Consider the following 14,404-nt stretch of genomic DNA (forward strand, 5'->3'; position numbering starts at 1 on the left):
TTGTTTTCTTTTTAATAAGAAGAAGAGAGGTTGTAAAGGTAGCTGTGAATCATAAAACAATCTGACTGCACGTTTTTGCAAAAGGAACCAATGTAATGCGATGGTTGTATAAGTCTACAGTCTCTTTGCTGAATAGACTTGGTTCTTACTGCAGTTGTTCTCATCTGAGTTGTCCAAGCAGTCCTTCACATGGTCACATCTGTACTTATTGGGAATACACTGACCCTCCTGGCAGGTGAACTGATCTGGGGTACAGGTCTGACCTCCTACAGTAGATCAGTAAAAAACACAATACATAAGTCACAAGACACCGTTACAAAGGCCATGAAGGGTAATATTTACCCTGGGGAAGTTTACTGGTAACAGCATTGAAGGCATAGTACATCCATCGATGTGAAATTCACAACGGAATCAATGTCACAACATAATTCTATATTAAATGAGAAAAATGTGATGTTACCTTAGTTGTGTGGATATTATGTTGTTGATGGAAATGGGAACTGAGTATTGATATGTGGATACCATATTCTACACTAAAGTCACAGCAATTTAAACCACATATGACTCCCCATCGTGCATACCACATGTTCTCTGTTCATCTGAGCCATCTGTGCAGTCTTGTTCTCCGTCGCACACAAACTCCAGGGATATACACTCCCCCCCTGTCACACACGTGAACTGCTGGGAGGTACAGGCTGGAGGCGCTGTCACAACATAAATGAGAGTCACATCAACAACATAAGAAAATGACAGAATACATAATGGCTTCCTTTGAACAAATAAATGCCTATACAATAATGTTTTTTTTTCTTTCTAAATTTTTGAAACTATAGGTATTAGGTCAACTAAATGGATGATTTTGAATATGGAAGCATGTTCACCATCAGAACAATATTGTCCAAACTGGGACAGTGGGGGTGGGCCGTGGATAAAAAAATTGCGCTAGTAACACTAATAATGGTCAACTAGACCTTTCAGGCCACTAGCCTGGCTGATCAGGATCAAATATTCAATGCTTAAGTACTCACGACAGTTGAGCTCATCAGAGTCATCTGTGCAGTCTTTGGTCCCATCACAACGCCAGTCCAGGTCAATACACTGCCCGCTGGTACACTGGAACTGACCACTGTCACAACGGCCTTCACAGAGAGAGTTGCTAGAGTTATGTGTGGTCTTAAAAATTGACTTGTTTAAGTCCCATTGCTCCATTTTTGCGCCAATATTTTTCAGTTTTTTAAGAATTACTGTATCTTCATTGTCTCAATATGATAAATGCTATTTTATGCAAATAATGTTTCACACTGGTACTGAATAGATTTTTTACAAACTTATCTTTTATCAAAAAAGGTAGTGAGAAGAAAAATATAGTCATCACTTTTTAGGAATACTTGCTTGTAATTTACAAGCAATGAGTGATTACCTCAACACATTTTCATGTCTTGGTTTGGAGGAATTGACCCATTTTACTGTTTCTCTCACTAATAATTAACAGTGTTTATGACAGCTATAGCTACTACTTTGTCTACTATCTGCAACATTTGAATGTTAATGAGGTTTTAACCAAACCGGTTTGTTCCTGACAATTAGTGCAGACCAGGTCATCTTTTGACCTTGAAACATTTGAAGACATTTGAAGACATTTGACAGGACTTCTGGCCTTGTGGTTAGAGTGTCTTCCCTGAGATTTGGAGGTTGGGGGTTTGATCCCTGGCTGAGTCATACCAAAGACTATTAAAAAAATGGTACCCAATGACCCCCTGCACTCAGTATCAACGGTTGGATTGGGGGTAGGTCCCTGCGACATACTAGCGTCATGTCCAGGGGGTGTACTTGTACATCAAGCTTCCTCATGCTAAGGAATCAGGAGATAGGCTCCTGCGCTATGGGCCACTAGGCTCCTGAACTATTGGTGCTCAAGGCTACTGTACTTACTTACTTAATTAATAAGCATGTGCTTTTAAGTTGTCTACATGTATCAAGATTAAAACGGTGCTCTGCTGAGAAATGTATACTTAGATAAATTATAAATAATATATTTTTATACTTAACTATATGAGATTGTTGATTTTGAACTAAGAGAGCAATAACAACAATGATTTAAGACCAATAAGAACAATGGCTCTTCTTTACATTTGATTTTAGCAATATCATCATCACTTGTTGTATTCTTGCTGTAGGTGAGGTTAGCAATAAAAAAAAAAAAAAAAAAAAAAAGTTGTTCAACTGAGACCACATATGGTGTAAGTAAGACATTAATTTATTCATAATTTATAGCCAAGCACTGGCACTAGATAAGTGACATCCCTGCCATAAATCACATTATGGTATGCAAAAATGCTTAAGCACTTGTTTGTAAAATATAGCAACTATGTTGTAAATAATATGTTGTAACAGAAGTACATTATTTTAACACATAATACATACCTTGAATTAGTGGAATCCCTTGCAATAGTACAATGGACAGGAGGTGAAGACCGATGTCCATCATCTGGCCTCCTACTGTCAGTGTTAAATACTGTTTATATATTATAGAAAAACCTTAACTATCCATGCAAAACCTTCCGTCTCACAACTCTTTCGTCCACCCCACTGTTAAAGACTGTCTTTATAATCAAGATGTCTAACCCCATATGAACAGGGATCCACTCTGGAACACAAAGTATATAGGTTTTTATGGGACTCTCTTTTACATGAAGTTCATCTATTAACTTTTACCATTCAAGATGTTGTCCACATCAGCAAAATAGCTTTTGTAGTCCACATCAGCAAAAAAAAGTCCCTTTTATATAACAGGATGATTGGAATGCAGTGTGAGAGACCAACAGGATTTTAATCAAAATAAAATAAGCTATAAAAAAATACCAAAAAATACAATGAAAACTTGAGTTACAGTTACAATCACATCTACCTGATAACCTTTCATGAAGTCCATCTATCACAACATACTTGGACTGTCATCCTTTTTTCTTTTTACCTTTCAACTTTTCTCCTTTGAAACATACTTCACATGCAGCTAACTCTACCAACACGATGCTGCTAGGGGCAATCTCCACCTGTTTTTGTACAGTATAATCAAGAACAATGAACGGTCCAAAAAAGGTTTTTGACTCCATTTATGAGAAGTGCACATGCTACAAGCATGGCTGAATGCTAGATTTGAAATGTGTCATGAGTCATTTTAAAACCAAGCATTCAAAGCATCAAATCAATTATGAATTAGAAGCATGTGCATCTGCTGAAACATTCACAAGCAGGGCTGAAAATTAACACCTGCCAATGCAGGTAAAATTTCCAATTGGCGACTAGATTTCGGAAGGCTATCTGAAAAATATATATACTTGGCCGGTAGATTTTTTCATCTACTGTCCCCTTGGCAGGTGACTCACCGTGAGCCAAAAAGTTAATTTTCACCCCTGTTCACAAGTCAAAACAGTTTTTAATTCATTGTTGTTGCTCATGTAAAGCACATGTATTTTAGTGCAGCTAGAATTTTCTGAAGCAGAACCATACAGTACTGCCAAAAATAAAACGGTTATATTTGTCTAATAAATAACTTAAAATGCTAAACCAATACCAGAGTGTGCCTGACTGAATAGGGCCCAAAATCGAGTCCTGTGGTATGAAAGTTAGGAGAAGAGTTTTGAATTCAATCCTGTAGAAGGCAGGGAGCCAGAGCAAAGACGCCAGGATAGGGGTGATATAGATATACTTCCACACCCTCATCAGGATCCTAGCAGCTCAGGATAGGGGTGATATAGGTATACTTCCACACCCTCATCAGGATCCTGGCAGTTCTGGATGTATTGGAGGGCACCACAGACTCTGGTTTCTTTTAAGACTGCTCTAAAGATCTACTTATTTAGAACAAACATTTTGTATAAAATGTGTACACTGTATATTTTAAAATATTTATTAGTCTCTGTCACTATTATTCTGCTTATTATTCTGCTTTGTTTTCTTAATAACTTTCAGCACTTTGACACAAAATGAAGTGCTTTATAAATACAATGAATAATAATAATAATAATAACAATAATACTATCATCATTATTATTGTTGTTATTATTATTACTCCTCTAGTTACAGTATGTTCAAGATCTAACCCATGGTTTGTACTGTATTTTGAGTACCCTAAGTTAAGCCTGTGAGTGGGACAGCTTTCAATAATTAGCAGTGGATTTTTTTTTAGATGAGGTTAGAGGCCATTAAAATGAAAGTCTTTGTGTAAAATGCTCATCTTGTGCATTTTGGCATTCATTTCTATGATAAAGATTCAAGATGAAGATTCAATACAAGCCTTTATAAACATGTCAGCTGACATAATGCCTGTTCAATCAAGGCAATTGTACAGTATAAACATTGTATTTAAAATGGCAAAATACTATACAGATTACTTTACAAAAAGGATTCAGTAAAACACACGGGAATGTACAAAATCTGAACACAAACACACACATTCATTAGGACTTAAAAATTGTCTCCAAATATAAAATGCACCTCATTTGCAACACACAGCTGTTAAAAATATTGGACTCCACGTGTTTCAAATTAATTATACACCATAAAGAGAATAAAATTCTAGATAATTTTCAGTCAATACACTGGAAAGGTATATAATGAACCAACACACATCCGCAGCCAAACGGATGCTTCAAATACAACTTTTTCAACCCCAAAGAAGGCAACATTCTGCATTCAGATACCAGTCTGCATAAGGCAAACAGCAGATTGGCATCAGCAAATCATATCAATCAGGAGCTTTGAAGATGTACTGTAAGCAGTTGTGTGAGGTATTCGGATGTAATGTTCCCCTCTTAAAGGTATAGGCTTAGTTATGTTCAAAAATCCGAAATGTAACAAAGTGTTTTTTTTTTTTTTTAACTAACTAAATGAACAAATTCTAGTGTTCATGTGAAACGAAGGAATGTGTATGATAACATTATAATCCACTGGATATGATACAGATCCTCTCTTAAAGCAGGGTAGGAATAAGTTAACACCTCATTTGAAGCTGTATGATGTGGCCTTATACTATCATATCAAGTGCAGTTATTTTCACTTTGCCGTTGACCTCAATGTGCACAAGCTTCTGTCCAAGTGATTCAACTAATCAACTGACCCATTCATTAAATGAATCACAACAAAAACCCTGCCTGCATCTTTCAGGGACCAGACTAGCTGACTACTGGTCAGGAGAGCATGGGTCACGGGCCAGTCGCCCTAATGAGACTCCAGAGCCTCATCCTCCTCCACCTCCTCCTCCTCTCCCCCGCTGTCCCTGCGGTCACCCCGGACAGAGAGTGTCCCCCGGCCCAGGGGCAGACCCACCGCCCTCTGCAGGGCCTCCAGGCTGCCCTGGCTCACGTAGTAGCTGATGTTCAGGGACGGGAGCAGCTTCTGGAGCTCCTCCAGCTTACGATAGGCCTGTTGAGCATGGTGGAGAGGGCAAGGTTAGTTAGAGTGTATGATATAATGATAACAATGATATAATGATAACAATAATGCTTGCTACTAATGATAAAGAAATAAGACAACTATGAGTCCAACTACCATATGTGTGACTACATTATAGTTCTGAATTAAAGCCTGAACCCAACAAGGCCTGAAAAAGCCTGTCGGTAGGGCCGGGTTCAGGCCTGAGATTTATGTGAATTGGTTAGGTTGGATGGGGTCGGGCTCAGGCTGTGCAAAAACAGCGATTTTTGTACTTTTATTCTACTAATATAATAGTCTGCCTCCTCAAGGATTCAACTGTGCATTTGAAAGTGTGCGCAAATAGGCTCCATACTAGGCAGCATAAACAAGGAAGTGTTTTGGTTGTCACTGAAAGCATGAATTTGCACACGTTAGAGCTCAATGGCACTCATTTACTAAGCGATCGTACGACAGAAAACACAATTGCTGGCGCATATCAGACGGGGGAGAGGGTTTCCCTTCTGCCTTCTCTTCCCTCCACTTCTTCTCTTGCTCTCTTTCACCCCATTGTGTTATTTTATTTCGCTTAGGCAAATTATTTGTTTAGTATTTCATTATTAAAGATCAAATGTTAAATTGTGAACATTTGAATTTAAGGCAGTTATCTATTTTGAATTGCTCTCACCCCGTACTACTGTACAGTATGTGAGCTGCTGACTACATAAATTGCACAACCTTGTCTGCAATAACCTACACAGGGGTTTTTTTCTTCAGGTTTTCTGGGCTCGGGCTCAGCTTTTTTTTTTTATGATCTTGGACCGGGCTCGGGCTTCAACACGCTTGATCCGGGTCGGTTTGGGCTTGAATTCTTAGGCCCACTGAGAACTCTAGACTACATGGATCTTCAGTTACATTGGTGATGATGACTATTGTGATTGCAAACAAGAGAATTTGAATAATCATCTCAAATATTAGGAAGACATTATTCTAATGAAAATTAGAATAATGATGATCCGATTATTATATTCACAATTTGGTGATGAATTATAGATTTGAAAGACTCTGCTAACAGGAATAATGACCCTTATGATCGAATTACATTGATGTTTTGGTGATGGATGGATCAAAAAAGCTTGGGACAGAATCACTCCTATAAAAATGCTGTTTAAATAATTCACTTATAGTGATCAAGGAATCCCCTTAGTGCTCATTTTGGGCCTTTTCATGTAAAACTATGATAAATTTACCATGATAGCCTACTTTGGCCTCACAGCAACCATCTGCACCTGTGGTTGATCAACACGAGCCGCTCTTGTCAAGTGGATTGATAATTCCTGGTCACGTAATAAACGGCAGAAGAATGGGCAGAGAGCCTAGGAGAGGACGACTCCATACGCTGGTTTGAGCGATTTAAAAAGTGAGAGAACGTTACTGTGTTTCTGCACGGAGAGGAGGCCGACGCAGTGTTGCGATATCGCAGTCTCCTTATAGTGATCAATTTGACCCGGACAGACGTGGTCACTATAAGCGGTTTCCACTGTGTATGTATATATATATATATACACTCACTACAGGGAAGCTGCCCTGCTGACAGTGGTGCTCCACCAGGAATCCATAGGCGTCTCCTATCCTCACGGCAGGGTCCAGGTCTGGCTCCTCCAGAAGGGCCTCACACAGACGCACCGCCTCTCCCGGGTCCTCCTCATACAGCCTGCACAGGCACAGCAGGGGAACACACGTCTCATCTATCCCAACATACCTCCACTCCTTTACATCCCCCAAAAATCGAGCCTTTGAAATACATCAATCATTGACATTTACTTGCCTAAACACCATGATCCAGTAAAGAGGAGTGAGTGAAAGACAACAGGAGGCAAAGAACATAGAGAGAGAGAGAGACAGAGAGAGAGAGAAATATATCCCCAGGGACAGCGCCAAAAAATGATCACCTCCGCTCCACAAAATGGATGCCGGAAGCCCTGACACTACCGCTCCCATGACCCATCAGGACTGAGCTGATTGAGCAGACTGAGCTAAGGGATCTCAGGATTTGCAACCCAAGCCAAGTGAACTATTAAACCCAGGCCAGAAGAGCTCTGGCAGAGAGTGAGGCAGCTAAACAAACGTTTGTTTTTGTTGAAGTGCTTTTGATTTATATATCACGCACACACATTCTGTTATATTATATACACATTTATATAATATAATGTGTGTGCGTGTGTATATAATATACACAAACACACACACACACACACACACGTTATACACATAGAGAAAGAGAGAGAGGCAGACAGAGACAGAGGCTGTGGCGTATTCTCACCTGCGTGCCTGGACGAACCTCTTGACCAGGGTGACCTTGTGCTGGAGCTCAGCCATGCGGGCCTCCAGCTCATCCTGGCTGCGCCCCTTGGCCTTGGACAGGCACTTGTAGGCCTCCGTCAGAGCACCCAGTGCCTTCTCATAGTTCTGGTAGTCATCGATCTCCACCTGAACACATTACAAAAACATTGAGACAATCAGATGTCCACTATACTGTACCCAGCATGATTTGCCTATAGAGTATCAGCAGTTAGCATTAAATATATCAGATATATATTTAGATAAGTAACATATGTTTATATCAAGTTGTACCTTTCAATAAAAGCGGAAAAAGGTAGAGCATTTACAGTAAGTGAGAAAATGATATATTCTGTGTACAGTGATGCTTTACCTGTGCGCATGCTTCATAGAAGCCCGCTAGCTTGTCCAGGGCCCGGCCTTTAGTGTAGAACCCAATGATGTTCTTCATGATTTCTGGTTCCTTGCGCCAGTCAAGAGACTGCAGGTAGTTAGCGGCCATGATGTAGATCTCCTTCAGACGCGACACGCCGGCGAAAAACACAATCTTCTCTGTGTCACCTGACTTCAGCAGAGCTCGCATGGCCTGAGGTGTAGGAGAGAGGAAACCGTCAACTGCTTGTGTGTTTATGTGTGTGCGCCCGCACAAGTGTGTGTGTGTGTGTGTGTGCGTGCGTGCACAAAAGGTCCTCCCCCACCTTCATCTTGTTGCCAGCTTGTGTGTATTTCTTGGTGGCCAGATGGTAGTTGCCCTGACGCATGCAGCAGTCCGCTATCCTCTCCAGCAGCTCCTTGCGGGCCTCCTCAGACAGGTCTTTGGACTCCCGTGACACCGTCATGCTCTCGGCCAGCTCCTCCGTGATGGTTAGGCTCTGGTCCAGACACAGCTGCAGGGCCTCATGGAACTGGGGTAGTCCACAAACCAAGGTTATTATAGTTAACGAAAACTAACTAAAAAACTAAAACTAGGTGTGAAAAAACATTTAAGTTAACTGAAATAAAAATAAAAACTAGACATTACAAAAAAACGATAACTAACTAAAACTGTATTGTGTGTTTACAAAACTAACTAAAATAAACTAAAATTATTGAGAAAATGTCCTTAGTTTTAGTCTTTTTCCTTTCATACATAAGCCTAATATTTTGGGTGGATATGAAATCTATCCTCCATTTTTTCATTAGCTGTGCCCCTGCGCAGAAGTAACCTGACGTGCGCCAGATGGCTTGTTTCACACGGAGTGAAACAATGTGAGCTCGCGAGATCAGGATAGTCTCATGAGGCTAGCGCAGAAGAAAAAAAAAAGAAAACTAATACTGAAACTAATAAAAACTAAACTAAAACTAAGCATTTTCCAAAAATAAAAACTAAACTAAACTAGCAAACCTGCTTTAAAACTAATCAAAACTAAACTGAAATTGAAAACAAAAAGTTAAAACGATATAAAAATAAAAACTAATGACAAAAGCAAAACTATTATAACCTTGCCACAAACACAGATACATGTTTTGTAACTTATAGAACCGTGTTTATGATCTCATACGCACACAGCCAAGCACTAGCACGCACACACACTGTACACACATGTAATTATGCCTGTGTGTATTTCCGCACATATATGTTCGAACAATGACACACAAAACACACACACAGCAATGTGGGTACCTTCTTAGCCGCCACTAGCATCTCCACAGCCTTCTGATACTGGGCGTGTTTGATAAAGAAGTCGGAGCAGCGCGCCAGCAAAGCGGGGTCAGAGTTCTCATTCAGGTCCTCAGCGATGAGCTGCAGAGCTGAGAACTGCTGGGTGGAGAAGGCGAGCTCCAGAGCCTTGGAGAAGTGGCCGGCCTGAGGAACACACGGACACATTGAGATGTACAACCAGAAAGTAGCCATAGAATCCGCCATTCTAATAGACGCATTATACACAGTGGGGACAAAACTACCGTTTGTGTGACTGTGTGAGCTCACTTTGTGTGCATGCAGGCTTCAGAATGTGACATCAAATCGCATCCACTAAAGACTGTCTCTTTACATAAACATCAGAGCAACACTTCCCCCTTGTGGCCCAATGTAGAATGCATGCGTCTCTTTTGTACAGTAAAGTAGATGGAGCCACTGAATGATGGTGAAGTGTGTTTCCAGCAACCTTGTGGTAGAGCGTGACAGCGCGGTCCATGTGTGTGCCCTTCTCCTCATAGTAGCAGGCAGCCTCCATCATGTCCTCTGGGTTACTGAGCAGGGCCAGGTTCATCAGCTGGTCATCCAGACCGTTCTCCTGAACAACAACAACATCAACAACAACAACAACACAGTGCAAAGGTTAACAGTCAATTTGAAATTTGAATTTCTGAAAACTGCCTATTCAATTGTACATAACTGTAGCCTAACCATTACGTAGTGAATAAATAGCATTCTGAACACAGTAAAACATTCCAATTTAAAATCAATTCATCAACGTCAGAGTCATTTTCAGTAATTATTCTAGACAGTTTGGGAGGAAGTTAACTGTAGACTGATCCCAAGGGCGTGAGGATAGGCTGAGGTGAGTAGTGTACCTTGCAGAGGCGGATGGCGTTGTTGTAGGCCTGGGCTCGTGTGTAAAAGTGGACAGACTGTTCGATCTCCTCCTGACTCTCGTACTGACGCGCCAGGTGGTACGAGGCCGCCCGGTTCCCGGTGTCATTGGCTAACTCGGACGCCTGTAATATATCGCCATGGTTACACTGCAATCACATATACTGTACACAAATGGCCTACCTGTATAACCAGTCTCATTCCCATACAGTTCTTTCAAGTGTAGTAGCCATATGCTACTATAGACATTCCCTCACTGTGTTACCTTGTGTATGTTCCCCAGGTAGCAGTGCACGCGGACCAGAGAGAGGTAGTCCTGGGCGTACTCGTAGTATCGCAGCGCGGCCTCCATGTCTGACTGGCTCTCCAGGTACTGGGCCCACCACTTGTAGATGCTCCTGGATTAACAACACATGATGGTGGCAGGTCAGTGATGCTCACGCTGGGCCAGTCTGAGTGATTTGAGTTTATTAGGTGATAAAGAAGGGGGTAACTGCCCACAATAAAAACATAGACAACATATATCACCGAGGATTAAAACACAATAAAGCCAGAAGGCTTATTTCCACTGTGGTCCCCACATAACAGAAACAGAAACAGAAGAAACAAGACATAAAATACAGGGTATCAAGAGAACACGTCAGCAGTGTACGTCAGCGTACAGAATCAATCCCAGTATATCCATTTAAATATACACTACTATACAAAATACAATATACACTATAATATTTAAATATGATATAATATACACTATTTAATCATAATAACCTTTAATTTACTATATACTATAAAGCTATTTATTACCTTACCCATTGTTCTGGAGCCAGCATTTAAGGCCTCTCTCCAGGTGTAGTACGGGGTTATATGCCTCTCAATAATGTCACTTATAAAGAACTACATGTTAAATGACTGCCATTGTCCTTTGTGATAGAGGTTTACAAACTACAAAACCCTCAATAATGTCATAAACCGAAATCAAGTTTGAACATAAACATACTGTCCTGTTGTCAGAGAAAACCCAGCCTAAGCCCTATACTGACTTGTCCTTGGTCTTGTTGACGTAGATCTCCAGAGACAGCGCGTCATCCAGGAGCATTCTGGGTACTTCAAACCTGTGGGTGTCAGACTTCTCATAGCTGGAACACACAGAGATGGAGAAACACAGTGAGGAAGCCGGTCCTGGGTAGACCAGCTGAGGCCTGAGAGGCACTTCGTCATTTGGTGAAAAGAAAAACATTTGGTGAAAATAAGACCGTGGACGAATGACTGTGAGAGGCTGGATATGTGAGAGATGAGTCGGGGTTTTACTAGATGAGGGCGCTGCTCTTGTCTCCCGTGGCCTCCAGATGCTTGGCGTAGCTGTAGTAGGTGGTGCGCAGGTGGATGCGGTCGTGCGTCTCCGCCGTCTCCACCGCCTGCTGCCATTGGCCGGAGGCCTGGTAGAACTTATTGAGCAGGTCGTAGCGCCGGCAGCTCTTGTACAGCTTCTCTGCATCCTCCTGTTGATTGACGAGGGGGGTCACGGTTTATGTAGAGCGAATAGGAATCATGCATGCTGTACAACATACATACTTTAGACAACATCCCAGCTCCTCTGTATGTTTCTCATGAACCACTGCTTAAATATTAATATTTGGATGTAAACAAAATGGCTTATCTCTAAGTAGACAAACTGAGTATCGATATTGCTCCATTTAGGATGGCTCTCATGTGAAGATGTCATGATTGAAGCACTGATTCAATCTTAATCTTAAGCAAGATGCCATGTCTATGCCATGACTAGTCTAGAGAGAGTAGAGAAATATAGAGCACACGTGTTCAGGTCTGAATGTCTGTACGGCTGCTCTCTCTCACCAGCATGCCCAGCTGCATGGCGAGCACCGCCACCCTGGCCTCCATCTCCAGATGGGCCTCGGCCTCCCGCAGCGCCCGCGCCGCCCTGGCGTTGCCCATGTTGCCCAGGCACACCCGCGCCACGTCCAGACGCCGGCTCTTCACGCACATCCGCGCCATGTTCTCCCACACTGCCTCGCTGTGGAGGGAGAGAGGGGAGAGAGGGGGAGAAAGGAGAAGAGAGAGGATAGGAGTGAGGAGAGGAAGACGTCTTGTTTGGTTATGTGCGTATTTTCTACTGAACTCTGCCTTGGCATCGAATTAGCTCATACAGTAGGACTGGAGTTTGGCAATACACTTGAGAACAGACTGGATGTAATGCATGGATGAAGTGTTTTTAATATTGTTTGCACACAGACTTGGGGACAGAGAAAAACATTTGTAAATCACTTTAAAGGTGGGATAGGTAGTTTGCTTTTGGCTTTATTTGGTAAAATTGGCATAATATCCTCTCAGCTATCAGTAACAAAAGTGCTCTGAGAATAAACTTGGATCTCTGTGTTTACTGCTGCCTCTGTATTTTGGATTCAAAGAATGCACCGCGCCCGAATGTATTGACCAATCAGGATCTCTATCTCGCCACACCTACCAGTCATGTTTGGAGGGAGGGACTACATCATGATTGACAGGAGGAAAGGGCGGGTTCTTTTGAAAAAGATGACCAATCGGAGGCCTTGTTGACGTCAAACTACCCCACCTTTAATTTCAACATTTTATCTCAGGAACAGCTGATAATCTCTAGGACCATAGTATATATTTTGACAAAAAAGCACAATCAACTCAAATCTCAACCAAGATACTAGACAAACACTGATCTATTCACAGGAGAAAAACTACTTGTGTGAGAATCCAGACATAGAGCCTAGGGCAGGAGGTCAAGTCTAAGAAGTACACCATAGTAACACGCACGCGCACACACACAGTAACGACAATGTTTCCCATGGAGAGACACAGAGAGAGAGAGAGAGAGAGAGAGAGAGAGAGAGAGAGAGAGAGAGAGAGAGGACACACAGAGAGAAAGAGAGAGAGAGAGAGAAAGAGAGACAGAGAGGGAGGGTGAGAGAGAGAGAAAGAGAGACAGAGAGGGAGGGTGAGAAAGAGAGAGACACAGAGAGAGAGAGAGAGATAGGACACACAGAGAGAGAGAGAGAGAGAGAGAGAGAAAGAGAGACAGAGAGGGAGGGTGAGAGAGAGAGAGAGAGACACAGAGAGAGAGAGAGAGAGAGAGAGAGAGAGAGAGAGAGAGACAGAGAGGGAGGGACACACACACACACACCTCTGGTGTACAGTACATCGGGCCTAACCCCTCCCCCTTCAGCCAACATTGGATACTCCAGATTCCACACGCATCTGGTCCCTATTTATGTCCTCCCTCCCTCCTCCTTTCTCTCCCGCCCTCCCTCCCTCCCTTCTTTAGCTGATACAGATGTGAGCTGTTTATTGAAGTTAGGCAACAGGAAATTCCCTGAATCTTTGGGGGCCCTAGGACTGGCGGGCAGGGGGGGGTGGAGGTCCAGAGACCCATGGAGCCACTGGCAACCCAAACCCTTCTCACCATGGTCACAGAGGCCAGCCCTGCAGAGTGACTCCACACGGCCCACATCATGGCTTTCAAAGCCAACAACAAGTTTGAGAGAGATAGCGAAGGAGAGAGAGAGGGAAGGAGAGAAAGAGAGAGAGAAGGGGATCTAAAGGAGAAAGACACAGACAGAGAGGGAGAGAAAGAAAGAAAGCAGAAATAAGGGAAGAGAGGAGTGGGTTGTGACTTTGCCATCGTCTCTTCCCACCCTCACCCTTCCCGCCCCTTTTCCTCTCAGGAAACGCATCCTGTTGCTGGTTGGACTTCGGGGGCCAGAGTGTTTGTCTCGTGTGCACACACACGCATGCACGCACACACGTGCACACACGTGCACACACGCACACAACTGAACACCCTAATAAGCTCTCAAATGGAAGAAGAAAAAAAAAGTCCCTGTCTTCTAAGAGTGGTCTTCTCCTGGGTGCACATTCTCACACACATCGAGCAGAAAGAGGAGGAGGAGGAGGAGGAGGAGGAGGAGGAGAGTCATCTGGGCAAAAACCTGCTGCAGCCTCAGACACACTCCCACTAAAGCCACCCCCAACCCCCAACCCTTCCCCCCAACTTCAACTCTGACCTCCAGGACTGAGCTGTGCCAGGAACGA

At 42.6% G+C, this 14,404-nt stretch overlaps 2 protein-coding genes across 2 annotated transcripts in view; both read right to left on the reverse strand.

Annotated features, from left to right (window-relative positions):
* lrp2b (low density lipoprotein receptor-related protein 2b) overlaps positions 1–2,488 on the reverse strand; it is a gene marked incomplete at both ends in the record, with an annotated part of 55,074 nt that extends 52,586 nt beyond the window's left edge. Inside the window, 4 exons of the mRNA XM_084456142.1 lie at positions 150–266; positions 582–704; positions 1,029–1,139; positions 2,425–2,488. Of these exons, the coding sequence (XP_084312268.1) occupies positions 150–266; positions 582–704; positions 1,029–1,139; positions 2,425–2,488 (415 nt within the window). The remainder of the gene's footprint in view (positions 1–149; positions 267–581; positions 705–1,028; positions 1,140–2,424) is intronic.
* A 2,732-nt stretch (positions 2,489–5,220) lies between these two features.
* The window catches only part of ift140 (intraflagellar transport 140 homolog (Chlamydomonas)), a gene marked incomplete at its 3' end in the record, with an annotated part of 37,333 nt that continues 28,149 nt past the window's right edge, over positions 5,221–14,404 (reverse strand). The window contains exons 19-30 of the mRNA XM_084456426.1: positions 12,182–12,359; positions 11,636–11,826; positions 11,368–11,463; positions 10,593–10,725; positions 10,309–10,452; positions 9,900–10,028; positions 9,416–9,598; positions 8,451–8,657; positions 8,126–8,338; positions 7,736–7,902; positions 6,985–7,126; positions 5,221–5,424 (exon numbers count right to left, since the gene is read on the reverse strand). Of these exons, the coding sequence (XP_084312552.1) occupies positions 5,221–5,424; positions 6,985–7,126; positions 7,736–7,902; positions 8,126–8,338; positions 8,451–8,657; positions 9,416–9,598; positions 9,900–10,028; positions 10,309–10,452; positions 10,593–10,725; positions 11,368–11,463; positions 11,636–11,826; positions 12,182–12,359 (1,987 nt within the window). The remainder of the gene's footprint in view (positions 5,425–6,984; positions 7,127–7,735; positions 7,903–8,125; positions 8,339–8,450; positions 8,658–9,415; positions 9,599–9,899; positions 10,029–10,308; positions 10,453–10,592; positions 10,726–11,367; positions 11,464–11,635; positions 11,827–12,181; positions 12,360–14,404) is intronic.

The sequence above is a fragment of the Borostomias antarcticus genome, assembly GCF_949987555.1.
Source record: "Borostomias antarcticus genome assembly, chromosome: 22".
NCBI lineage: Eukaryota > Metazoa > Chordata > Actinopteri > Stomiiformes > Stomiidae > Borostomias > Borostomias antarcticus.